The 25,891-nt window shown below is 39.7% G+C and overlaps 1 protein-coding gene across 2 annotated transcripts in view; it reads left to right on the top strand.

The window, feature by feature from the left end:
* SATB2 (SATB homeobox 2) overlaps window positions 1-22,865 on the top strand; it is a 194,674-nt gene extending 171,809 nt beyond the window's left edge. Inside the window, exons 11-12 of one of the 2 annotated variants that reach the window (XR_009865797.1) lie at window positions 19,864-20,834; window positions 21,939-22,865. Coding sequence is in view for 1 of the 2 variants with exons in the window: in XM_062189594.1 (XP_062045578.1) it covers window positions 19,864-20,325 (462 nt within the window). In the remaining variant the exon portion in view is untranslated. Of the gene's footprint in view, window positions 1-19,863 lie in introns of both variants that reach the window. The other variant, XM_062189594.1, reaches the window with a different exon arrangement.
* The last annotated feature ends 3,026 nt before the right edge of the window (window positions 22,866-25,891 follow it).

Here is a 25,891-nt window from a genome sequence, read left to right as displayed (position 1 = left end):
CACAGGCGCCCAAGCACTTGGGCCATCCTCCACTGCACTCCCGGGCCATAGCAGAGAGCTGGACTGGAAGAGGAGCAACCGGGACTAGATCCCAGCGCCCATATGGGATGCCAGCGCTGCAGGTGGAGGATTAACCAAGTGAGCCACGGCGCCAGCCCCCAGGGGTATGCTTTTGAGAGGAATTCTCATGTGAGTATTTCATATAAAACAAAAACTTACCAAAGAGAGAAGGTTTAAAGTAAACAGTATGCATAGCAAGCTAATATACTAACTTCCTTAGTAATGAAGAGAAAGAAGCAAATTGATTCTTGGCCTGTAAAATATAAAAAACTGAATAAATTCATCAAGATGGTCTATCATTTGGTGATTGTTTGGTGTATCTTCATATTAGAATGACTGATATACCAGGAGAGGAGTTTTCTCAGCAGTTAATTTGCAGGAAATCAATCAATTTATTTTGAGTTCCTGAAACAGATATCCTGGCGACAGCACTCTGTACTTCAGTGATCTCTGGGTTTCCATGTGTGAGGCTGAGTAGCACATTACACTATGTGAACATGTAACATCATCCATGTTCTGTGTTGCCCTGTGTAGAATGTCTTCTGTGTAATCAGTTCTTATTTTATATCCTATTCATCTGCATTTCCAGCATTTCAAAATATGTGAAACATCTTGGCATAGATGGGAAAAACAGAGTTACTTATATGTTCCAGAACTACAGAGACATGAGATCACACATATGATATTAATAAATAATTTGAATGGAGAGGGAAGGTGAAAAATGAGATTATTTATTTAGAAAGTTGGAAATCTCCACTTGTGGTTATTATTCTGTTCTTGAAATAGGTGCTGGGTTTTGTGTTTTGTGTTTTTTTCTCTTATCCTCACATTCCCTTCCTCCCCTTTCTTGTGTTTTGAATTAAAATCTAAAGTCAGAGTGGAAGGGTGTATATATAACTGCGAGAAGGATGTGGTAAGTCATGGCAGTGGTTTGTGATCTCACAGACATGGTGGTGTCAGACTCTGAAGACCAAAGGCGAATCCTTAGCTTCCAGTGGATTTACTTGAAATCCCCCGCCCTTGTAGCATATCATGGATAATAGCATATCATGGATAATTACATTTTTACAAACGGTAGAGAAAATCATGTTGACACACATACAGTATTTTCTAACCAGATCAGCTCTTCAAGCTGTTACAGCTTTTGTGCATTAAGGCTCATATTTTCTTTGTTTATTTAAAAAATATTATCATTAATAATAGGTCTGTTCTGTGGTCAACCTCCAAATTGAAGATACCAAGGAAGACTTCCCTTTTCCTGTTGCCCCTAGTCAAACACTTGATACCTTTTTCCTTTGTAGGAGTTTGTACTACTCATGTTTTTGATTAAGAAAGTTATGGCAGCCAAATTTTCATGGAGATTTTTAAGAGCTTTGGTCATTTTTTCAGCTTATTGCTGTGTGTAACAGAATGAATTACATTTAGTGGCAAATCACTGAAAAAAAGGAGAAAAGTCACAGGAGAAATACTGTCATTGATTTCTTTGCCACCACTATCCAGTGAAATGAAATTTGACTGGTTGAACCTATAAAAGGTCATATCCACTAGCTGCTCACTTGCATCAAAATTCTTGGGAACAAAAAAAAATTGAGGGACAATATTCTCCTTCCTTAACCCTTTCTGGTCAAATGTGGTGTTTCATTTTGAAAATGAAATTAATTCCCTTGTGGCCTTTGAAACTTTAATAATACACAATAAATAAAATCATATCTAATAACTCAACGGTTTCATTTGGCACCATCATCTCCTAGATGTACTGTAACTGCAGAAACATAAATACTTGCAGGCTTCGAAAGCCCAGTTTCTATTTGCTAAATAAACTTGGCTGGCTTTAAATTCCTCTGTGTACAGTCATTAATACAATCCACTTTGACAGCATTTAATTAAAGTGCTTTTCTCTATTAAATTCATTAAAAGTTCTCCCCCACCCTGCCAATGGATAACTGCTTTCCAAATGCAGAGTGGCAGAGACCTGTAAGCCTCACTTTAAGTAACTTGTCATTTCTCTTTGTAAAGTGTTTATTACATTCAATTTAGAAACTGTTAAATATGACTTAGAAGTGAAGTCGGATTCCAGGACATGTTCTCTATCCCCTCATCAATCTCTTAAAAAACAAATGTTAGTGAAACTCATCTGAATAAACATTTATTATCTGCATATTTTTTGTATCCTCTGTCAACACTACTAGGCATTTAAACTGGGAGGTAATAAAGATATGATTTCCATATCAGGGCTGGGGAATTTGCATTAGCTCTAAGCAAGTACTTGGCTTGAATGCATTTGCTTGCAGATTCAGGGAGAGGGAGCGTAACAGTCCAGTATTAATAGATTATTGACAGTTTAATGTCTTGGCACCTACTTAGCCCATGAAGTATAATAACCAGGAAGCTGTCTGATATGAAAGCAGTCAATAGCATTTTCAATCAAAACCTTTCAGTTAATTGTTGGTTGACCTTAGAGATTTCCTTTAGGCAATACCATTCTGAGTGTAGACCAGAGGACCATATTGATTTGTAGAGTTTATTCAAAGATGATTATTTAATACCCATTGCTCCAGTATATGTGATAAATTCTGCTTTTTCTGTGTCTGCCATATGAATTGTCTTTTTGGCGGTGCTTTTCACAAATATTCTCTTTACCAACTCTACTTTAAAAATATTTCATTAAATCTGTTCTCTTCTCAGAAATAGAAAGTTGGGATTCTTGAAAGCACACATGATCAAGTGTTTTAATATGATAATAGAGTTTTGGTAGAATTCTTTGCTCAGTCTAGAATTATAATTCCAACAGAGACCCTGACAAAGCTAAAAATTATATACTTGGTAAGGGTAATTATATAATAACTTAAAAAACACTCTACCTTAAAAACAAAAATTTGCTTTAATGCCAAGTTCTTTTTGCTATCTATAAGTACATACCTGATGGCTTATACTTGGTTTCTAGAGTTTCTGTACTTAAATGATTTATTTAGTTTCAGTTGATTTTTTTTTTTGACAGGCAGAGTGGACAGTGAGAGAGAGACAGAGAGAAAGGTCTTCCTTTTGCCATTGGTTTACCCTCCAATGGCTGCAGCGGTAGGCGCGCTGCGGCCGGCGCACCGCGCTGATCCGATGGCAGGAGCCAGGTGCTTATCCTGGTCTCCCATGGGGTGCAGGGCCCAAGGACTTGGGTCATCCTCCACTGCACTCCCTGGCCACAGCAGAGAGCTGGCCTGGAAGAGGGGCAACCAGGACAGGATCGGTGCCCCGACTGGGACTAGAACCTGGTGTGCCGGCGCCGCAAGGCGGAGGATTAGCCTAGTGAGTCGCAGCGCTGGCCTCAGTTGAATATTTTTTAAAAATTTTTGATAAGATATAAATAAGCTGCAAAGACAAGCAAGATGAAGTGAAGACAGTTTGTTGGTTGAATTTTAAACCATTTGCTTTGCTCACTTTGGAATGTGTGGTATTGGAACTGTAGAGGTTCAATCAAAGTATGGACTACACACACACACACACTTTGAGTTACACACACACACACGCTTTGAATTGATTTTGTTCTTTTTGTCCTTGTTGGTTCTTCACATAGATTAACTTTCTTCATCTGCTCCAAAGAAAATCATTTTGCTGTTTAATATTTGCTTTGAATAAGACATCCAGTGTTTTCTATATCATGTTGTAAATAGATAATATTCCTTTACATTTCAGTTAGTGGAAAGCCAGTACCATCTCCGGATTTGATTGTGAGGCAGATGATCTATTTTTAAGCAAATGTTTTTAGCTTTTATCCATTCTGCTTTTTCGAAAGGTTCCCTTTTGTTGACTTACGGATTCTCTCAATTTTACTTATTGTTTTGCTGTTTTGCCTCCAGCAAATTTCTTGTCATAGAAACTGTGCTTCAGGCCGTTTGAGTTCTATTGATAGTAGAAAAATTTCTGCAGATTAAAGAGGGGGCGAGAAAAGCAGACTAATGAATATGTCAGTTTTCATTCCTGAGAACAGGAACACCCTGAACATCAGATAATTTGGGGGAAATTAAAAAACTGCACAAGTCCCTGTATGCTATTGTTAGCCTGCACACAGTGTATGCATGCATGCCATAAGTTATTATAAACTATTGTAATTCAGCCTTTTTTGTTTTTAGTAATAGATATATATTTTTAATGACTGTCTACATAGACTTACCACTTTTTCTCTCTTAGAGCTATTAGATATGTTTTGAAAGTTAAGTCTTTCAGTCTGTTTAATGTGGCTATTACCAATCAGCATAGAGTATTCTGGACATTTTATAGTTAAGATTTAAGTTTCAATTATTCATCCAAAGCATGTTTTGAGTAAATGGAGATGAATATAACCCAGAATCTAGCCTTAGGGGCTCACAGCTTAGCAAAGAGGCAAGTACAAGACCAAGTCACATAGTACAGCCAGTAAGGGCGTGGGATGAGAACCACCAAAAATGTGCATGTGCCCCACCCTTGGTGAACTGGAGGACCCAGAATACTTCCCAGAAGTAGTCTCTGGCAGAAATCATCATCAGATGAGTTTTCTAGAAAGGGGGACAACAGAGCAAAGGCACGGAGATGGGAGGGGACTAACAGCATACATGGGTAGCCACAGCTCACGTTGCTGGAGCCCAGCCTGCAAGTTCAGGGCAGGGGCACTAGCTGCAGTCATGTTACGGAGTCCTCTTGATACCAGGGAGGCCTTGACCCATCCTCAGGCCACTGACGGCTGTTGGCAAGGTGCAGTGATGGCTGTGACAGGGAATCCTGGGAGGAAGTCAGAGTCATTCAGGCAAGAGATTATAAGGGTCTGAATTATGACAGTGGGAGTATATATGGAATGGGAAAGTTATTCCAAGAACTGTTTCAGAGGAATAATCACAACATGTGAGACTGGCTGAATGGAGGTTTCAGATGAGGGGGAGGAGCTGTGGAGAGCCCCGGATCTTGGCTGGGGCATGTTGTGGGACTAGTCTTGGAATACCAAAGGAGACAAGGAGTGCATTAATGATTAATTCCCTGCTAATGTCGTTTGTAACTATGTTTGTTTTGTTCTGAGTTCTCAGCTATTAAATTAAATCCACCCCTAAGCAAATTCACATTTGAAAGTATAATGAGTTGACAGTTCCAGTTTCTGGGAATGACCTACACAGGGTAAGCCAATATGCTTCGAAAAGCCAAGGTGTCGTGGTGGTGGGGAGACAAAATTGGACTTGCTTTGTGAATCAGAATAGATAAGGATGCTGAACAACGGGCCTGATGGGAGCATAGTGGTCATCTGCCGCTGGGGGCCTGAAACCTCTCCTGTGGGAAAAGGAATGCCTGTTCAGTTATTCTGCCCCAGGGAATTAGGAGTGGAGGGCTCTCTTCCCTGTGACCCTTGATGACACAAAGGGAGAAGGAGACTCGTTTTCAAGAGTTTAAGTGAAAGTGCCTGGCCTTGTCCTTGGCTCTTGGCCTTTCTTTTCTTTTTCTTTTTTTTTTATTTATTTGAGAGGTAGAGTTACAGACAATGAGAGGGACAGAGAGAAGCATCTTTCTTCCATTGGTTCACTCCCCAAATGGCCACAACGGCCAGAGCTGCACCAATCCAAAGCCAGGACCCAGGGGCTTCTTCCTGGTCTCCCATGTGAGTGTGGGGGCCCAAGCACTTGGGCCATCTTCTACTGCTTTCCTAGGCCATAGCAGAGAGCTGGATTGGAAGTGGAGCAGCCGGGACTATATCCAGTACCCATATGGGATGCTGGCGCCACAGCTGGAGGATTAACCTATTGCACCACAGCGCCGGCCCCTCTTTTCTTTCTTTCACCAGGTTCGCCTACCACAAAGTTTAGAAGCAAGCATCTCCAAGTACCTGGTTTCAGTCAATAAGATCACCGATGTGGAGGGTAACACAAACGTCCCCATAATGAATGAAGAGTGATTTAGAATGGAAAAGGATATTCTAGAATGGAGAGCCCATTAACCTTTGAGAAGTTTTACGTCCCTTCATTTAATTTTTCCATGTTGATTTTCTCTTCAGGGAAAATAATCTAACCAAGGCGGCCAGTCTCTGATGAAATTAAGTGATGTTCAAACTGCAGGCTGTTTGCTAAGCTCCTCACCTGACACCTTTGGAGCTCTAAGCCACAAGGAATCTTTGCTGCCCCCCCTAAGAGATCAGTGGCTTCTGCCTCGTGGCCTGAGGAGAAAGCCCTTCTTTGATCATTTGACTTTGTTTACCCAGATTGGACTTCAGGGTATAATACACTGGAATATGTCAGTGGTGTGGTAATGCTAGGTATTTTGTCTTTTACCAAAACAGTTGATTATAATGCACTGCTTAGGATTTGCTTTCTATAAAAGGAATATTTGTGCTTTTATGTGTTTGATTCACACAGTGCAGTTTTCTCAAGTCCTGTTATTAAGTGGTTACGTCCAGAAAGCAAAAAAATATGCTGAAGTAGTATTTTATTGGTGGACATCTAATATTTTCACTAACCATAACTGTCAGATTGTTCTGACTTCTGAGTGCCCCAGCTGTAAAAATTACACAGAAAATGTGGCCTGCTGTGGCGTTCTAAATAGGCTCATAGGAGGCCTCCGGCACATGGGTCACCATCGTTTGCCTTTTCCTCCCCAAGTAAAGAGTGTAATGCAAACACCCTTGCTCCTTCAATAATTCAAGCCCTTTCCTCTCAAAGACATCATTCTGATATTGCTGAACTGTCACAATGATGGGGTTTTTTTGTTTCATCTTAAACTGGTTCTTGGCTACATTTTGTTCAGAAAAGTGTCTTGCTCTTTTGTGTTAGCAAATTTTGATGAAATTGGGTATTTGGTTTCTTTAAAGGATGGAAAAGGGGAAATCCCTTTACAACCCACTCACAATTGACATTTTGGAAGAAACATCTCCTTAATACATTCGTGATTTTCCTCAGGTCTTCTTTGTCTTCACTTTTAATCCTAAACTTGAAACGGCGGATAATAGCCTCTCATTTTTAGCATTATTCTTTGATCTTAATTAGAAGATGTTTATTTGCACTAAACTCAACACTTAAATTGAAACAGAATGCATTTTTATATTTTTCTCCATAACCTGCTGAACAGCAGAAGGGGTGTATTTGTTACATGTTAGACATGGGGGTTGTGATTTTTGGGTCAGAGCTCAGTTTTACATGTCCTTTTTTCCCTGTGACATATATATGTAATAGTCCTGGCATTGTGTGATTATTGCTGGGTTTTCTTCAAGAACTGAAAAGTCCAAAGGATGGCAAAGAAATTTGAAAATACTCTAATCACAGAATTTAAATAATTATAGCACAAAGTTACATTATATTACCTGTTTGTAAATCGTTAATGTTATTTCTTTGCTTCAATGAAACTTACCTAACTTCCTGAGATCCTGTGACTGACAGTGTTCATAGAAATTCTTTCTTCCTCATACTATCTTTGTTTCTAAATCATTCTTTTCCAAATAGATATTTGTGAACTACATTTTTGTCATTGGATATCTAAACACTAAAGATTTGGAAATGGTTTGAATTCTGGTTATTGGCGCTTTACCCTAGGAGTCGTTATTTAAGTCTCATTGACAATTCTTGGCTAGCTATGTGCTGTCTGTTCTTATACAATGAATTTAATCTATTCTCTGCCTCCATTTATCTTAACATGCTTTCACTTAAAAGGAAGTAAAATTTTGCTCTGGTTAAGCTAATTAGATGAAATTTGTTCATCTGATGTAGTCTGTGCATTCTATTCTTTTAAGCTTACCTTGAATCTGTTTTTAAAAATCAAATTTCAGAAATCAAGTGTCACTGGTCTTGATGAACTTATTTTCATTTCAGTCACATTTTCACTTCATCTGATAATTATTTAGCCAACTGGATTAGCTGTTTAAGAATTCTAATGTTTCATTCTTAAACCCGAACCCTTTGCACAGCTTTCTTTTTTGGCCCTTTGCCATTATGAAATATTATGAATTTCCAAGTTGACTTTTCAAATGCCATTTTGAATTCCTGGCACCCCCATCATCCTAACCTTTCATTCTCCTCATTTAGTTATTCTGGTTATCTTTAACTTGACTTAGGAACCTTTCTCATTCATGCTGGTGGAAAAACCACTCTTTCAGTTAAACCAAGAAAACAAGCTGTGCATTCATTTCAAAATCAGAATTACAGAGGTAACCCTGAGCCCTGGTGATTTCTGTGTTACCCTTTACTCATGTTAATGTAAATATGAGATCTTTAAAGGCACTTTAATATTCCCCGGGCCTAGAATCTGGTCTTCAAAAGAGGCTCTTCATGAATTTTTAGGCTAGATTTTGAGTTCTGGGAAGACATTGTAAAGGGTGGCAGATGGTACAGAAATGGGGAAAGTGGATGCTCCCGGGAGTTAGGCAAGGGAGATAGGGTTTGGGAGCTGGGAATGGATTCTTCCTGGTCTTGGCCTGGACTATCTCAAGAATCTGTTCTTCCTGAATAGTCTCTTGGATTCTTCTGTGTTCATAGAATGGTTTTGGTCACATTAGGTCCTAAATGATCAAATAAACCAATTTACCAGATGATTCTCATGGAGAGAAAGGCGCAGATTGAGTGTGTGTGTGTGTATGTATATGTGTGTATGTATACACACACACATATACACATATATATATATGATTTTCCTCTTGTAAGTTCTACCTGGGGAGAAGATTGTTTCGATGCTGTCTCAGTCTCTGTCTGATTGAGATACAGTCACTCACCCTGACCCTGGTAAATTTCCTGTGTATCAGTTCATCTCCTTGTGTTGGAGAAGCAGCTCACTCAGCTGCTTTTTCAGTTTTTGCAGATTCTGGCCACTCCCAATAATCAGATTAATGATTGCAGCACATTACTTTTTACCTCCGACTAAACTGAAATTGTTGGTATACTCAATTTATTACCAAAGAGGAAATGATATAAGCCAAAGGCTGTTTTAAGAGCCATGCTTCCTCCAACACCAAGTTTATTTTAACAGATTATTATGTCACAGTGTTGTTATGCTTTTATCTTTGACCAAAGTGTTTATTTTGAGAAACGATTATTAAACTGCATTAAAAACATACACAGTGTTGCAGTAGTGTCTTAGTTACAATACTGAAGGAAACTCAGGCTAAGGCTGGATAAAATTGAACGTGTATTTCTGTGTCTGAGTTTCTACCATGTTGCTTGTTTGTATTGATTTCTCTTGACATGGTCTTCTTTTATTGAACACTGCTTTTTCCCCCCTTATTCTCTCTCTCACTCTCTCTTTTTAAATCCCTTTCCTATAGCTGTATGTGTTAAGAGCAATTGTAAAAGGAAACCAACTTATATTAAACCTGCCTGGAGTCAAAATGTAATCTAACACCTGTAGTCTGCAATTTGTCATCACTTCATGGATACTTTTTTTTTTTTAATAACAGATTTCCTGAGTTTTGACCTTAGGATACTGTATAATCCAAAAAAAGCAACAAAACTAAACCATAGTTTTAATAAGTCTTATAATGTTAGGATGTGAAATTACAACCATAAGAGCCAACTCTAGTAACATCATTTAAGTTAGAAATAGTGCTGAGTTATATATCTAAGAGAAAATGTCTTACCCGTGAAAATATTTTTGAGTGATGAAATCAAGAGGCAAATTATGATACTTGCTCAGCTTCTCCGACACTCATTCTCTAAGGCCTTCCTATTTTGTTCAAATAAGGATTTTGATTGTCTGTTTATAATTTTAATTATTTGTTTTATTATTTGAAAGGCAGAGAGACAGAAAGTCAGAGATCTCCCATCCATTGGTTCACTCTCCAACTACACACAGTAGCCAGAACTGGCTAAAGCCAGGCACCCACAACTCCGTCTGGGCCTCTCATATGGGTGACAGGGACCCAACTACTTGAACTGTTACTTGTTGCCTCCTAGAGTCTGCATTATCAGGAAGCTAGAACTGGGACTTGTCCCCAACCGCTCTGATATGGGATACAAGAGCAGTGTCTTAACTGTTAACACTTAATACTCACCCCATTAATTGTAGGTTCACTTTGAATCTTGTAGTTATCATTATTAGGGTGTGGAGTATGATCCATAGTCCCTAAGTTTTCAAATATTTTGGTTTCAGGATCCCCTTTTAGTTTTAATATTGTGGACCCAATAACATATTATACGTATTAATGTTACTATATTAGAAATTCTGGGAAATTTTTAAAATATTTACTAGTTGAAAAGTTATACATGCATATTTATAAATGATATATGTTATGTAAAATAATTATATTTTTTCAGACAAATAATGGAAGGGTACCAATGTTTTATAAATTTTTGCTAATATTTTAAAAGAATGGTTTGATAGAAGACAACTGGATTCTCGTAATTGCTTCTGTGTTTAATGTCATATAATGCCTGGTATGCTTGAAGTCAGTAAGAAAATCAGTATTCATACATGTAACTAGAAAAGGGAAGAGTACCTTAATAGGTTTCCTGAGATAATTGTGATATTCTGCTTTGATAATATAACAATGTTTCAAAGAGGATATGGAAATGCATACTATGAAGAAACTATGTATGGATTCCAATGCTTTTTGCACTAAGTAAATATCCTTTATTTCCACTTTCTGTGAACTTTATGAAGTATCTTCATATGATAAAACTTTATAAGTAGAAGCTTCTTACAAGTTAGTTGCCAGATGGAATTGAATCTGAAACCGTGTTGATCTTTCATAGTTTATACTTTGTCACCTTATAACCTATTGGTCTGCCTTACACTTTGAATCCATCTTTTACCCATTCATAACTTTTAACATCATACATTGGTTATATGGGAAATGTTGGGTTACTAACTGATGCATATCTTTCAAAAGCTGACATATTTCGTTATATGACATGTTTAAAAAACAAACCCAACAACATTTGTTAAATAACCACCAGTGTCATGAGAGAAGTCATTCAGTATTGAGACACCATTAAGCTCAATGGTGACAGCTGCAAGTTTTCCAGAATTCTGATTTCTGCTTGTAAGGTAAGAGTTTATCACTGGCAACAAAAGCTAGTAAGATACTTTTATTGAAGTGACAGACTCATTTCATTGTTAAGGAAATGCCCGCCAGACCCCTAAATCTGAAGGACCATGGTTTGTCTGGTCATTCATTCAAGTGAAAATAAAAGTGGGTAGCCCAGCTTTCAACTCAATCACACTAGTCCTCTTTCTCAAGATAACCATCTTACTTCAGCATGTTATAGAAATGCTTTATGCATACGTCTCATTTTCTCTCATGGAATATTAAAAAGAGGTATACTTTGAGATCTAAGTAATTAGTGAACTTTTGCTGCTTCATCAAAATATTCCTGAAAGTGGCATTAGGTGGCCAGCATTGTGGTGCAGTGGGTTAAGCCACTGCATGTGACACCTGCATCCCATTTGTGCAGCTGTTTGAGTCCTGATTGCTCCACTTCTGATCCACCTTCCTGCTAATGCACCCAGGAAGGCAGCAGAAGTTGGTCCAAGTACTTGGGCCCTTGCACCCACATGGGAGAACCAGATGGAGTTCAAGGATTCTGGCTTCTGCCTGGCCCATCCTCAGCCATTGCAGCCATTTGGGGAGTGAACCAATGTAAGGAAGATCTTTCCCTATCTGTAACTCTGCCTTTCAAATATATAAATAAATCTTTAAAAAAATGTAAAAACAAAAGTGGCATAATTTTTGTCATGAATTTGTGGCAGTGAACACAGAACTACAGGTATAGTTTGGTGCTACTGCCTTTATTGTCACAGGGCAACAATTTCTCCACCATTATTTATATACCATCAGTACACATTTCAGCAAGTCAAAAAGGTAATTAAGATTTTAGTTTTGCTGTGAAATAGTTTTGATGAGTGTAATGTTTTCATGGATTCCACTTTGAGAGTCACCTGTTGTGGTTTGGGATAGGAATTGGATTTGAAACCAGTACTTTGTGACCCCAAAATTTCTCACAACTGTTCTATGAAGCCATTTTATGGGTTAGATAATACCCTAATTTTTTTTAACACAAAAATAGTTAAAAAAAAAAAAAAGAAAAAAAATGTATCCTTGCTTTCAGATACACACTAAATGTAAATTCCTATAATTAGTGACAGTTTCTTTACTTTTTAAACATAGTTTTGCTAAAAAGGAATAATAGCAAGAGAAATAATAACTAGTTCTGCTGAACAAGAATAATGACTGAGCTGAAAGTAAAGAAGAGAGAATATGGAATTAATTTAGTGCTGCAGAACTGAGACGTCCTGAGTACTTACTGTGTGCAGCCAACATGTGCCAACATATAGCTTGCAGTTAGTAGGTGGAACAGATATATAATAGTTACATTTATATTTACATGAATTACTAATCACTAATGCTGTTTTCCCTGCTGAATTTTTGGGTAAAAATTAGTCTCTAATGATGATTTGAGAAAAAAAGGGAACATTAGGGGGTAGAGATAGACTGTTAGAACTTCAGTTAGATATTTGATATGAAGTATATTTGTGAAATGACACATACTCATTCATCATTTTAACCAATTTTGATTGAGTTGCACACAAAAACTTTTAACTTGTTGTTCCTAGTATTGTTAAAATATATTTTTCTCAGAACTTTCAGTAGAAGCGTGCTTTCCTTTGTTGTATCAGCTATTTTATACTCTGTCATCATCGATGAGGTGAAACTAAACAAAATAATTCTGATACTAACCAACATAAACTTAAGGCGAAAGTCACTTGTTTGTGTACTCATCTTCTGCCCTTGAGGATCTGAAGCTCTGGACAAGGCTCAGTCCTGTGTGTGAGGCTTGTCATAGAGCAGCCGATGTGGCCACCTGGGAAACTCTGTTTTAACCTATTACCACACTGGATCAACCACCCCATACAGTCACCTCCTTAATAATTTCTCATTTTCCCTATATAAAATGACCACAAAGTCTTGGCTTATTATATGTAATCCAGTTCACCCCATAATGATACAGTGAATTATATACTTTCCTAAACTTAATCATTCAAGATCTCACTTCCTTCCCTGCAGGCAAAAACCATTATATTTTACACATGGCTCCCAGCTGGTTTTCATTGAGGCCTTCAAAATCTATTTGAACACCAAGAGCTTTAAGAAGCGCTGCTTTATCTTTGCTAGTCTGATTTTGTCATGGTCCCCTTAGGTCCTTTTGTTTTCAAAGTTTTCAGTTTTGAAGGCAGAGAAACAACATGTGTCCATATTAAAAGTGTGCTTTGTGAGTGGGTAAGGGACTTCTGAGTTTTAGTTTGAAGTTGGTGTCTCTTTTGAATATATTCTCTTTCTTAATCACCATCCTCACATCCATCTATAAACATACAAGTTGTATTTCAGCCCAGAGAGATTTCAGCAAATAAATGAGAAGAGACTTGCTAGACATTTAGCTTTCTGTTTGTGTACATTCTACCCATAATTTATTCATCTATCCTCCGTTGTTGGATTTAGGATTCCTTACTTAAAAAACTTTGTAATTATTATATTGTTATTGTAGACATTCCATGAATATTTGATAAATTGGTACCTTTTTTTTTTTTTTGCTCTGTTAACCCAAGGCTGATTGTTTTAAACATTATTCCTTTTAGATATGATAAGCACTTCAGCTAAGGAAGGCAACCATCAGTTAAATGTAAATTAGCTGTTCTTTTGAGGATAGAAGTGCCAGGGCACGCTTCTGGCTGTTTTTACGATAATGTTACAATTTGTGATTCTCTCATGAAAGTCCAGTAATATATTACAAGCTGAGTCTTCCTTACTGGGTATTTGGATATGTGAATATTTTCTATTCTGTCTAGTAATAGTAGCAGTTTCCAAGTTCTGTTCTGTTCTATGTCTGGCTAGATCTGATGCTGTGACTGCAGTTCATTGTGAAGGTTTTCTGTCATCCTGGTAGTAGAATGCCCAAGTCCCACACACTCCCACCCTGGCTGCCTCCCAGTTGTTTTTCTCCAGCATCAAACAGGCCAGTGCACTTTCTGTGATGAAGGAAATGCTGTGCTGTTCAGTATTGCATTGCACAGTGTACCGTCGGGCACTTGAAATGTGGTTAATGCAACTGAGAAACTGAACTTTTTCTTCTTTAGTTTTAATTAATGTAAATGTAATAGCCAACCAAAAACATCAACTATGCTCCTTCCTCCTGGCCTTTCTGCTTGCTATGTTCTCCGTCTGGAAAGTTATTCATGGCTTAGCCCTCCCTACTTTAGGCCTCTGCTCTAGTGCAGCTTCTTTAGGGAGCTGGCTGAGTCACCTTATCAAAAAAACTTCCCTTCTCCCAGTGTCCCTCCTTACGCACTGCTCTGTTATTGAGCATAGTATTTATTGCTTCCTGATACTTTATTTATGGTCTATCACCCCTGCTCTAGAGATTTTGTTCAATTTTTCTATATAACCTTGCTCATGGAAGGCAGGAAAATACAAAGCTAAGGGCATGGACTTTAAAATAGGCAGATATACTTTACTTATTTTTAAATATTTATTTATTTATTTCAATGAGTTACCGAGAGAGAGGGAAAGACAGAAAGAGATAGAGAGGTCTTCCATCCACTGGTTCATTCCCCAAATGGCTGCAACAGCCAAGGCTGAGCCAGACCCAAACCAGGAGTCAGGAGCTTTATCCCGATCTCCCACATTAGTGGCAGGGGTCCAATCACTTGGGCCATCCTCTGCTGCTTTTCCCAGGCCTTTAGTAGACAACTGGATTGGAAATGGAGCAGCTGGGACACGAACCAGCACCTATATGGGATGCTAGCATTTCAGGCAGTGGCTTCACCTGCTACCCCACATGCCAGCCCCGATAGATATACTTTAGAAGCCCAGTACTGCTACTTACAAGCTATGTACCTTGAACAAATTATCTGTATTCATGGAACTGCAGTTTTCCTATCATAAATTGGAGTAAAAATACCTCCTTCTAGGATTAATTTGAAAATTAAGTAACATAAATATATTTACAGCATTGAGGTCAATGTTTGGCTCAAAGTTATCTTCACATGAATAATAACTATTATTAGTGTTATTATTTTTATTGAAGCTACTTTGATGTTTTACTGTCATAAACCCTGTCCTATTGAGAAATCAACAACCAGAAGTGACAAAAATCAGAGAGGCTTGTAATAACCATTTTAGGACTTGCTTTATAGAAATTATAGAAAATGAATATAACCAGATTAATTTAGTTCAATTGTGAAGGAGAAAAGTCCAAACCATAATAGGATGAATTGGCAGGATTCAGTGTACACCAAGGTCAAGAGTAAAAAGAACTGAAAAATTATCTTTCAAGAGAAATATTGTATCATAGGCATAAAGATCAATGATTAGGCCTATGTTTTTTCCCTTTTAATTTTAAAAATTGAGATAGGTATAATATTCATATAGTAAAATGTATAGATTTTAATTATACAGTTTGGTAATCTTTTAGACATGCACACATATTTTTAAATTAATTTCATTTAGCTGAGACACAGAGATCTCCACAAATGCCCAAAACAGCCAAGATGGGACGAGGCCAAAGCCAGGAGCCAGGAACTCGATCTAGGCCTCCCACCTAGGTGGCAGGACCCAATTGTTTGAGCTATCACCTGCTGTCTCCCAGAGTGTACATTAGCAGGAAGCTGGAATTGGAAGCATAGCAAGGACTAGAACCCAGATACTCCAATATGGCATGTGGACGTCCCAAACCTTTGTTCCAAATGCCCACCCCCTGTACACATTGTTTTAGCCAACATCCAGGGTAATACACAGAATATTTTCAACATCCCACAAGGCTGGCTCCTGTTCCCTTAAACTCAGGAAACCCCACAGGTTTATGCTTTAGATCTGTAAAGCTGACATGTGCCACTGCAGGCCTCCCCTATTTTGGGGTAGCTCCTAGTCTTTCCTGTTCATGTCTTTCACATAAATGGGAACATGCAGTTTTTCATCTTTCACATCTGGCTTATTTCACTCAAAAACAAGACTGTGATGCTTACCTACATTACCAGTAGTTCATCCCCCCTCCCCCCCCATTGCTCTGTATGCAATGTATTTCTGCATTCTCCTATCGATAGACACTTGATTCCTTTCCAATTTGGGGATTTTATGACTAAAACTGCTGTGATGAGGCCGGCGCTTGGTGTAGCAGTGAAGATATTACTTGGGACACCCACATCGCATATCACAGTGCCGGGTTGGAGTTCAGCTCCTTCCCTTTCCATCCGGCTTCCTAATTAATACCTAATTAATGTATACCCTGGGAGGAAGTAGATGATGGCTCAGGTACGTGGTTGCTGCCATCCACATAGACATGGAATGAATTCTGGCTGCTAACTTCAGGTTGGCCTAGTCCTGGGTTTTGGAGGCACTTAAGGATTGAACAGCTGGATGGAAGATTTTTCTCTGTCATCTCTCTCTTTCTCTCTTTCTCTCTCTGCCTCTTCCTCCCCCCCCTTTTATATAAAATGAAAATAAATAAATAAATAAGAACTGTTTTGAACCTACCTTTTGGAGGATATAAGCACTTATTTGTGGGTTAATGCAGTTTGTGTATGTTTGGTGTGAGTAGGTACGGACAGCAGGGTTTTTCCTCCTCCCCAAGCCCATTTTGAGAGAAGGCACATTAATTTAGATCATTTGTGAGAAAGTAAAAGTTGACTCAGTTCCGTCCTTTAGGTAGGAGAGTTTGAATTAGTTGTCTTGCTGAGGACTGATCATCTTATAAATATTTAACTCTACTCTGTTTTGGCTCAGAGAACTTACACACCACTAGAAGAAAAGCGCTATGTGATATTAAGAAGAATTCTTAGAGATTCACTAGAGAGGAAATTATGTAGTCCTCATGCTAGAGCTTGTCTAGAGAAAATATCTCTCTGCCTAGAGTAATTAAAACACTTCGGGGGGAATGAAGATAGTTGGAACAGCTACACTGGAGACTTTTCATCCCAGACCTTAGGTATACTGTGATCACAGAAGAGGAAGAGACAAAGAAAAATGGCAGTGGGGCACAAAAGGCTCAGCACTTTTGGCAACTTCAGGGATGCTCATTGGTCATGTGTACTTGGACTACTGTCACCTACTAGAAGATGCTGAGATGCCACTTAGTCGTCTCCATGTAGCTGTGGTCATGCTGCCCTGCTTACCTCACTCTGCTGTCTGGCCAGAGACTAGCTATTCCACTTTGCAGATAATACTTCTTCATATTCCGACTTCTCTTGAGAAACATCTTTCTAGTATGCGATGGGCAGCAACATTGTTGTTGTGCTCTGGAAATATTCTCATAGCTCCTTGTGTTTACGATTTCCTGCTTAGAGGAATTTTCCTGATATGCTACATCTTTCCAGCTTATTCTGGATCCAAAAAACACCTTCACGAAGGACGCTCAGGATTCAATGAATTAATCCGTGCAGAGTTCTCAGAACAGCGTGGCACAGACTGTAAGCACTCAGTGAGTGGTAGCTGTTACTGTTGTTCCTTCTCTATTTCATGTTTGATTCTCTGCACATCTGTATTACTACTGCTCAGTTGTAAGAACCAGGAGGAGGTGAAGTAGGCCAATTGGTTGGACCTAAGGAGAGGAACAAATGCTATCATGCAGAAAGATTATAGGAACTTCAAAGTATAGTTTTGGAAAAATCTCTTTAAATCTAACCAATGCACAATGGAAAACCCCTAAAGAACCAATCTAATTATTCCATTAAATGGAACCGTTCTGCTGACTTTTACTACAGAGGCAAGCATAATTTAGAAAATGGGGCATTTTAATTCTCTTTTGTTTTCCAATTAACACAATTGCTCTAATAAGGAGTGCTCGTGCTCGAGTAGATGTTCTTCAAATAAGTATTCCGGACGTAATTTCAGCCCCTCTCACCGAAGACTGAAATCCTCACCGGCGGACACCAGGCTTTATTTGTAACAGAGCTCATGCTGCCCAGATTATGGCCTCAGAGCAGATATCTTCCTGCCATCAAAGCTGACATGAGCAGCGCAAGCCCACCACGCAGCTTTACTTTCCCTGCCGGGTATAATTAGGCTGCCGGAGGAACGGAGCGCTCACTTTTTTGCTGATGCCAGCTTACCACAACAGACCACACGAGTTTACTCTTAGTTGAAAGTGGTAAAGAAAATGCTAAGAACATTCATTTTAATTGGTCACCATTATTTGGACTTTAGTGCCACTGTGTTATAGGCCTGTGTTTCAATTTCTGTCTGCCACCAGCCGTCCGCTTATTATGACAGAAAGTCTCATTTGCTCTTGATTATGATTTTAATTTTTGATTATTGATTATTATTTGAAAAGTTGAAACCCCTTCTGTTTATTGTTGCCCTACTTAGGTAACAATTTCATCTGTCATAATATTTATTACATTGTCTATAAAACATTAACATTTGCATATGGGTAGAAATTTTTGTTTTTCTAATCATGAGCCACCAAGATTGGGATGAGTGACAGAGGAGTATTTTTCCTTAAATCCTTGATTTGATGTTGATGTTTCTTAGCTTAACAAAATGGGTCACACAAGTGGTGCCTGGTGGTGGGGATGGCGGACAAATGGTTCTCGAATGTAACTAGACGTTTTCTTCTGCATTGATTGGACTGCTTCCCTTTGAACTCCAGAAAGTGTTTAATGTGTTGCTGTAGTGTGATGAAGACTGCATGAGATAGGGACGAATGGTAAATGGAGAAATGCATGCTTTTCTAGACAGTGAGCTCACCATTCTTCAAGGTCTTGGGAGAATCTGAGAAGTGCTGCTCGGAGCTTAGAGTAGGAGAGGTGGTTTTTGCCATCAGAGCGCATTTCAGTGGGGCTTTTCACAGTAGCAGCTGAAGCTGTTAGGGCTGAGGTTCCTGGCCAGAGTCTCTTGCTCCTTCTCTTCTCTCTGTGGAGTCCTTCTCATGCAGACAATGTAAGAGCCCGAGTGCAGCTCTCATTGTTGTCTTCTTCTTAAAAATCTGATTTATTATTTATTTATTTGAGGGCGCTCCCATGCAGTGGTTCACTCCTCAGATGTCTGCAGTGGCTTGGGGGAGGTGGACCACACTGGGAACTAGGAACTCCATTTGGTTCCCCTGCTCAGGTCAGACAAGTAGTTGTTGAATGTGACCAGAGCCAGCGCCTGCTACCTCCCAGGATCTGTACTAGCAGGAAGGGGGAAGCAGGAGCAGAGGCAGGACTTGCATCCTGTACTCTTGAGGCTTAACCAGTCAGCCAAATGCCCCCTTCCTCTCTTAAGTCAGACCGAAGAAGTCAACAAATTCACATTAGAATAGGAAATTATTTCATGCTGGGAGATAATATTGAAAAAGCAGTTATGATGATCAAGAGTAAATGGGGAATAGGAAGAGATAAAGAGAAATTACTTAATTATAACCAACTAGAAAACTTGACAATCAGAATAAAAAAAGAGGGGCCTGCATTGCGGCATAGTGATGTATGCCCCTGCCAGCATCGCCTGCATCCCACATGAGTGCTGGTTCAAGTCCTTAGTGCTCCACTTCCCATCCAGCTCCCTGAAAATGTGCCTGGGAAAGCAGTGGAAGATGGCCCAAGTGCTTGGGCCCCTGCCACCCACAGGGGACTCCAGGTGGAGTTCCAGGCTCCTTTGTGGCCACTTGGGAAATGAACCAGCAGATGGAAGATTTTTCTGTCTCTTCCTCTCCTTAATTCTGCCTTTCAAATAAATAAATATATTAAAAAAAAAAAAAAGAAGAAAAAAGAAATGAGGACGTGTGCCCAAGTGTGCCCAAGCCAGGATTGGTGAGATGCCAGTGACAGAGAGAGCAGCCATGTTAGAGGGCTGGTGGCTGCAGGTGCCCGCGTGCTCACGTGCTGACTTCTCTGTTGGTTTATCAGGTTCTCCACAGACAGCAGTCTCAGCCAGCCAAGGAGAGCTCGCCTCCCAGAGAAGAAGCGCCTCCCCCGCCGCCCGCGGCCGAAGACAGCTGTGCCAAAAAGCCCCGGTCTCGCACCAAGATCTCCTTGGAAGCCCTGGGGATCCTCCAAAGCTTTATTCACGACGTAGGCCTGTACCCCGACCAGGAAGCCATCCACACTCTGTCGGCCCAGCTGGATCTCCCCAAACACACCATCATCAAGTTCTTCCAGAACCAGCGGTACCACGTGAAGCACCACGGGAAGCTGAAGGAGCACCTGGGCTCGGCGGTGGACGTGGCCGAATACAAGGACGAGGAGCTGCTCACCGAGTCGGAGGAGAACGACAGCGAGGAAGGCTCGGAGGAGATGTACAAAGTGGAGGCCGAGGAGGAGGCGGCCGACAAGAGCAAGGCGCCGCCCGCCGAGATCGACCAGAGATAATGTGAACTGCCAGCAGGCGAAGCAATACAGCGCTCCAAGGATTTTCTCTTTTAGTTCCTTTAAAAAAAAATTTTTTTGCTTTATTTTATTTGTGTCTTTTTATGTCTGTTTTGTTTTTCTTACCTTTTTTGACATGTCTTCGTTGCACAGGATACACCTATAGACTAACTTCAGTATTTCTGAATCAGACATAGCCTTGGCAAAGACACGGAAGTGTTACACCATCCCAGCGGACTGGATCACCGTTCTTAGAACCCGGGAGACCCCGCCTTTGTTCGCCTTGCGCTTACGGAAGAGGCATCAGCAAGTTCCAGGACGAAAAGACCCACGGAATCAATGAAGGAAGCTACCAGTGTGTGTATATGTATATGTATATATCTCTATATTTACATATATATATTAAAATTGCATGGGACAGAGAACTTTACAATCCGAGAGAATAGACTGTGAAATGAGTTCTTAAAGAAAAGACTTGTTTATGTATTAAAAAAAAAAAAAACCACTTCACGGTGAGTCGCTTTGGCTTTTTGATAAACTGTGGCCTGCTCTCAGGGTGGGGTGACTATTTTTGAATTCCTATTTATTTTTCGTGTTTATCCCTGATTTTATTATTATTATTTTTTTTAATTCTCTGGCTTCCTATCTGGCAGCTTAATGGGTAATTTTTGAGGTATGTATTTAACAAAATAAATCAACACTGCCAAAAAAAAAAAGAAAGAAAGAAAGAAAAAAAGAAAGAAGAAGGTAAAGTGAAAAAAAAAATCAGGGCATATTAAAATGTTAGAAGTCAAATTGCTAAAGACACAATGCACACTTAAAATGACTCAATAAAATGACTTGATACGTTCCGTTATTCAATTTGTCGTAACTGTAGTGAACAGATGCTTTTCTATGGAATTCTAAATGAGTGAAGCTGAGATTCAGTGCAGAGAACACTTGTCCGTTAGTACAGTCTTGGTAACATGACATTTTGATGTTGGACATACGGAATTCCTAGTATGAGCCACATTTTGTTGTGAAATTTATTTACCTGCTTGTGGCTTCAAATCTTAAAAATGAATAAGCCTGCTCATTTAAATGTTGTTCTTGCTGGGTTTTGTTTTGTTTGTTTGTTTGTTTGTTTTTTACTAGAAAATAGTTCATTGTGACGTTAACTTAGGAAAGAAGTTGCTGCCCAGTTAAAGGGGCTCCCTCTCAAATAGATCTCCATTCTCTCCGCTCTCCAAATGCTGCTTCTTACTTCTGTTCCGCTTTAGACTTCCTCTTCTGCCCACACATCGCATCCACCTACCCAGGCATTTCCAGTCGCTGAGCGCCCAAGCCCCGTCACTTCCCCTGGTATATGGCAGCCCTAATAAGAACCTGGTTTGGCATCATTGTGCAGCCCCAGGCGAGAGAGTAAGTGAAGCGACTGCAGTAGAAGCACCTACTCTCCGTCAAAGGAAATAGCATCCCAGTTACCTACATAGCAATTACCTTACATAAAGCAGAACTAATGCCAACTGGCTGTTCAGTAGAATGAGCATTAAAGCTGCAATCTGCTATAGTTCTCCAAATCTCCTTCAGCTTCCTATCAGAAATACAGTAGCATTACTTTCCATTTCTACTTACAGTAATTGCAAGAGGAGACCTCACCTTCAGGACTGGCTAGAGAACCGAATCCATGCTTTAAACGGCCATTAAACAGTCCCACATGGTTGGATTTTTTTTATTTTTTATTTTTATTTTTTTGAGTTGTGCTCTCATGCAACCTTGTAAAAGACCTCATGCAATATCACTTTGAAAGTTATTTTCTGTTTACTACACAAACATTGTAATATAACTGTTAATACTATTTATATATTTGAAAGGTATAAAAGGTAGGAGTTAAAAAAAAAACCTCTATGTGTAGATATTAACTCAGAACTTACAATATACAGGGAGAAGACATGTTGCAATACAAGCTAATTCTAGCTGCTCAGTAACCTCTGGAGTTTTTAAAGGGACATTTTCCTGTACTTTTTCAAATAATGATGTTTAAAAAATTATCTTGACATGAGTGTCGTATACCTTTGCAAAAGGATGGTTGTTTGCAGTGAAGCCCTGGGCCCATCCTTCCTTTTTCTGTAGTATGCTGCAGCTTTAATCAGAAAGTCCGTGGTTGCTGCTTCCTGATCTCCGAGTTACTCTTTCCAAATTGTCTTCTGACACTGTTGCTGAAGGTCACTCTGTACACATAATTGAAACTGATTTGCCAAGCTCTTACAAGGTGGCTCATCTATCGATGGCATCCGCATTTGGTATCTTTTACACTTCAACCAAAAATTTATTAGGTATTTTTCAATGCTAAGTCTTGCCTTTTATTTTTTAATTTCACTGCCAAGTTTGCAGTGGTTCTAAGTGAATCTGTGGGCATTTTAGCCTGTGGTCTTGCCAGATCTTTGCGAATTACAATGCATATATGTCTATTTATTCAATATCTGTCATATAATATCTATTTGGAAGAAGAAACTTTCTCTTGTAGTGCCTCTTGACAAAGCACAATTTCCCGCCTTTTTTTTTTTTTTTTTGTGAAATGAAAAAAAAAAAACAAATTGTGTTTTATTGCAGTATCAACAATGTGAATAAGGATTAACATATTGTAAATGTTCTTTTTTCCATGTAAATCAACTATCTTTGTTATCACTAAGTGATAATTAATTTTTAACTTATGTGCATTGTTAGGCTGTTAGAATTTTTTGGTTGTTAAAATAAAACGCATTCAATAAATATGACTTTGTTTGTCAAATATTTTACTGGACATTACCTTCTTCCCTGTTTAATTGTCTGTGTAGAGGGAGATCTGAAGGAAAATCCATTCCTTTATTTTAGAAACCCCACAGAGGTAGTAGCCACAGTTACCAATATCTGAGTTCTGGACAACGCCTGGGTCTCGCTGCTCAAGCGCATGTGTACGTATGAACACATGCCTGCTCGCTTGCTGAAGCTGACAACTGGGAGAGTCATTTATTTACTCATCGGTTCATATAGAAACAACGCAAATGCGTAACGATATGTTTATGGGCCCCCTTCTTTATTTTTCTAGTGAATATTTTCTGTTTATAATTAAAAAACCACAAATGACTGCATGTCAGGAAACTTTTGGAGCACATATGTCCATGGTTAATGGACATAATAAAAGTCTTTTATATTTAGAGCCGGGGTACCATAATGTGTGCACAGAGGAATGCCGGAAGGATTGATGTATCTGAGAAATGTGTGAAAATGATTTTGTAGAGAGCACTTACAATGGAAAAATTTACACAAAAAGATTCAAGTTAATGAGGAAAGAGCAAATGCTTAGTTTCAGGACTGGCCAAGAGAAAGTAAATTAAAAAGTGATTTTTTTTTTTTTTTTTAGATAATGGAAATATTTTTCCTGATTCTTTTCTTCTCTTTTGTCATTTTTCTGCATTCAGTTGACGTACGCTTGTGACTTAGTTTTGCTCCTCCGTGTCACTTGCCTGTTTTCCGTGCCAGTTCATAGACCATGGGCTTTGTGGATTTGTTCATAGGGGTGGCTGGCTGAAGCTGGGATTTTACAGAAAAGCAGATGGCTGCAAAGCACTGCACGCTGAAGTTTTCCCAGACACAACCAGAGGCACAGCACAGGGTGAAATGTGCTTCATACACATAGAAGTGGATTCTGCATTTAGAAAAAAGACCAGGAAGGAAAACATTTGTGAGATAATTTGACTTTTAGCACAAGCACCTTCCACATGTGCGAAGCTGAACTTCATCAGAGGCACCACCTTGAAAGTGGGAGGCTCTGGGCACGGGTGGATTGGCTTCTGCCCAGAAGCTGGTCCTGGTGCTGCTGACTTCTAGTCTCCAGGAAAGTAAGAGACTCCTTCACTATACACACACTGTATGGAGGTGTCTCAGAGCCATGGCTTCATGAGTTTTGCCTTTTTCTCCCCTAGAGGACTTACTTTCCTTTACAATTCCTTTACTATTCAATATTAATATTCTTCAGAATATTTAAATATTTAACAAATTTCCACATTCTTTCTAATGTGCAGTCATTATGTTATCAGACAACATTGATTAAACATGTGCAGTCTGCCAAAGAATTTGCTAGAAATGGTGATGACAAAAAATGGACAACTTAGCCACCTCCCCTCATGGAGCTCATAACTGGTTGGGAAGCCACATGTACATCCAGGAGTGGCCACACAGTCGCAAATGGAGATTTATTTGTTTAAGGGATGGCATGAGCATGCACTATGACTGAAGAGCAGGGAATAGTAGCAGTGAGCTACAGTGATCTTGGAAGGTGGACCAGTGATGAGCAGGTTTAGCTGCCTGTGATGGGGTGGGGGCAGTGGAGAGCACAAGGTAATTCTGTTTCCTACTTAAGAAATTGCTGAGATGTGCTGCTTGTTAAAGTCAGAGACTTGTACTCCCTGCAGCTCACAGACCTACTTTTCCCTGTGTTGGTTCCTGTGTCCTCTCTTCCTTACGGCCCAAGATGATTGCCAGAACTCTCGCCACCACCTTCACCTTCTAGGCACCAGGATGGAAAAAGGAGCAAATAAGGACAAATTTCCTTTATTTGATGGAGACTTCCTTCAGCCCCATATCTGAATGCAAAGGAGCTGGTAACTATTTCCTGCTGTTTCCATTTATTCCAGAGAAAAGAGGAGAGTGTATAATTAATGTGCAGCTAACAGCCTCTTTCAGAAAAGGTATTGAGAAGCGTGTTGAAAATAACAGATAAGAAGAGGAGAACTAGAGAGGCACATCTAGTCTGTTGCTATACCCTGCGCTCTGCCACCCCTTTCTCCTCTCCAGCCTGAGTTCATTAGCATCATTTCTTCCAGAAAGCTCTTATAGGTCTCCTCCGCCAGTGAGTTGCCAACCGGCCCTTCAATGCTCACATGCTTCTCAGGGTAATCCAGCCATTGCAGAGCCTGTAGCACATTGTGCTTACTGTGTTAAATGTCTGTTCCCCATGAGCCTTTACGATCTGCAAATAGATCCCCGTCATTGGGTTACCCAGCAACTAGGAGAGTGCCCAACATGTAGTCAGCATTCGAAAATCTATATTCTGATTAAATGGTTATTTATTAAATATGTGAGAAAAATGTATTCAAAGATAGTCACCAAAGAAGACAGGCTGTGGGGGCCGGCACCGTGGCTCAATAGGCTAATCCTCTGCCTGCAGCGGCTGCGCACCAGGTTCTAGTCCCGGTACGGGTGCCGGATTCTGTCCCAGTTGCCCCTCTTCCAGGCCAGCTCTCTGCTGTGGCCAGGGAGTGCAGTGGAGGATGGCCCAAGTCCCTGGGCCCTGCACCCCATGGGAGACCAGGAGAAGCACCTGGCTCCTGGCTTCGGATCAGCGCGGTGCACCGGTCGCAGCGTGCCGGCCGCAGCGGCCATTGGAGGGTGAACCAACGGCAAAAGGAAGACCTTTCTCTTTGTCTCTCTCTCTCACTGTCCACTCTGCCTGTCAAAAATAAAAAATAAATAAATAATAAATAAAAAGAAGAGCAGGAGAGAAGAAGCTAATACTGTGGTGCCTCTCCCAGGTCCGTTGTTGTTTTAT

This window comes from Lepus europaeus, chromosome 1 (assembly GCF_033115175.1).
Source record: "Lepus europaeus isolate LE1 chromosome 1, mLepTim1.pri, whole genome shotgun sequence".
NCBI lineage: Eukaryota > Metazoa > Chordata > Mammalia > Lagomorpha > Leporidae > Lepus > Lepus europaeus.
This window is presented reverse-complemented; position numbering and strand designations above follow the sequence as displayed.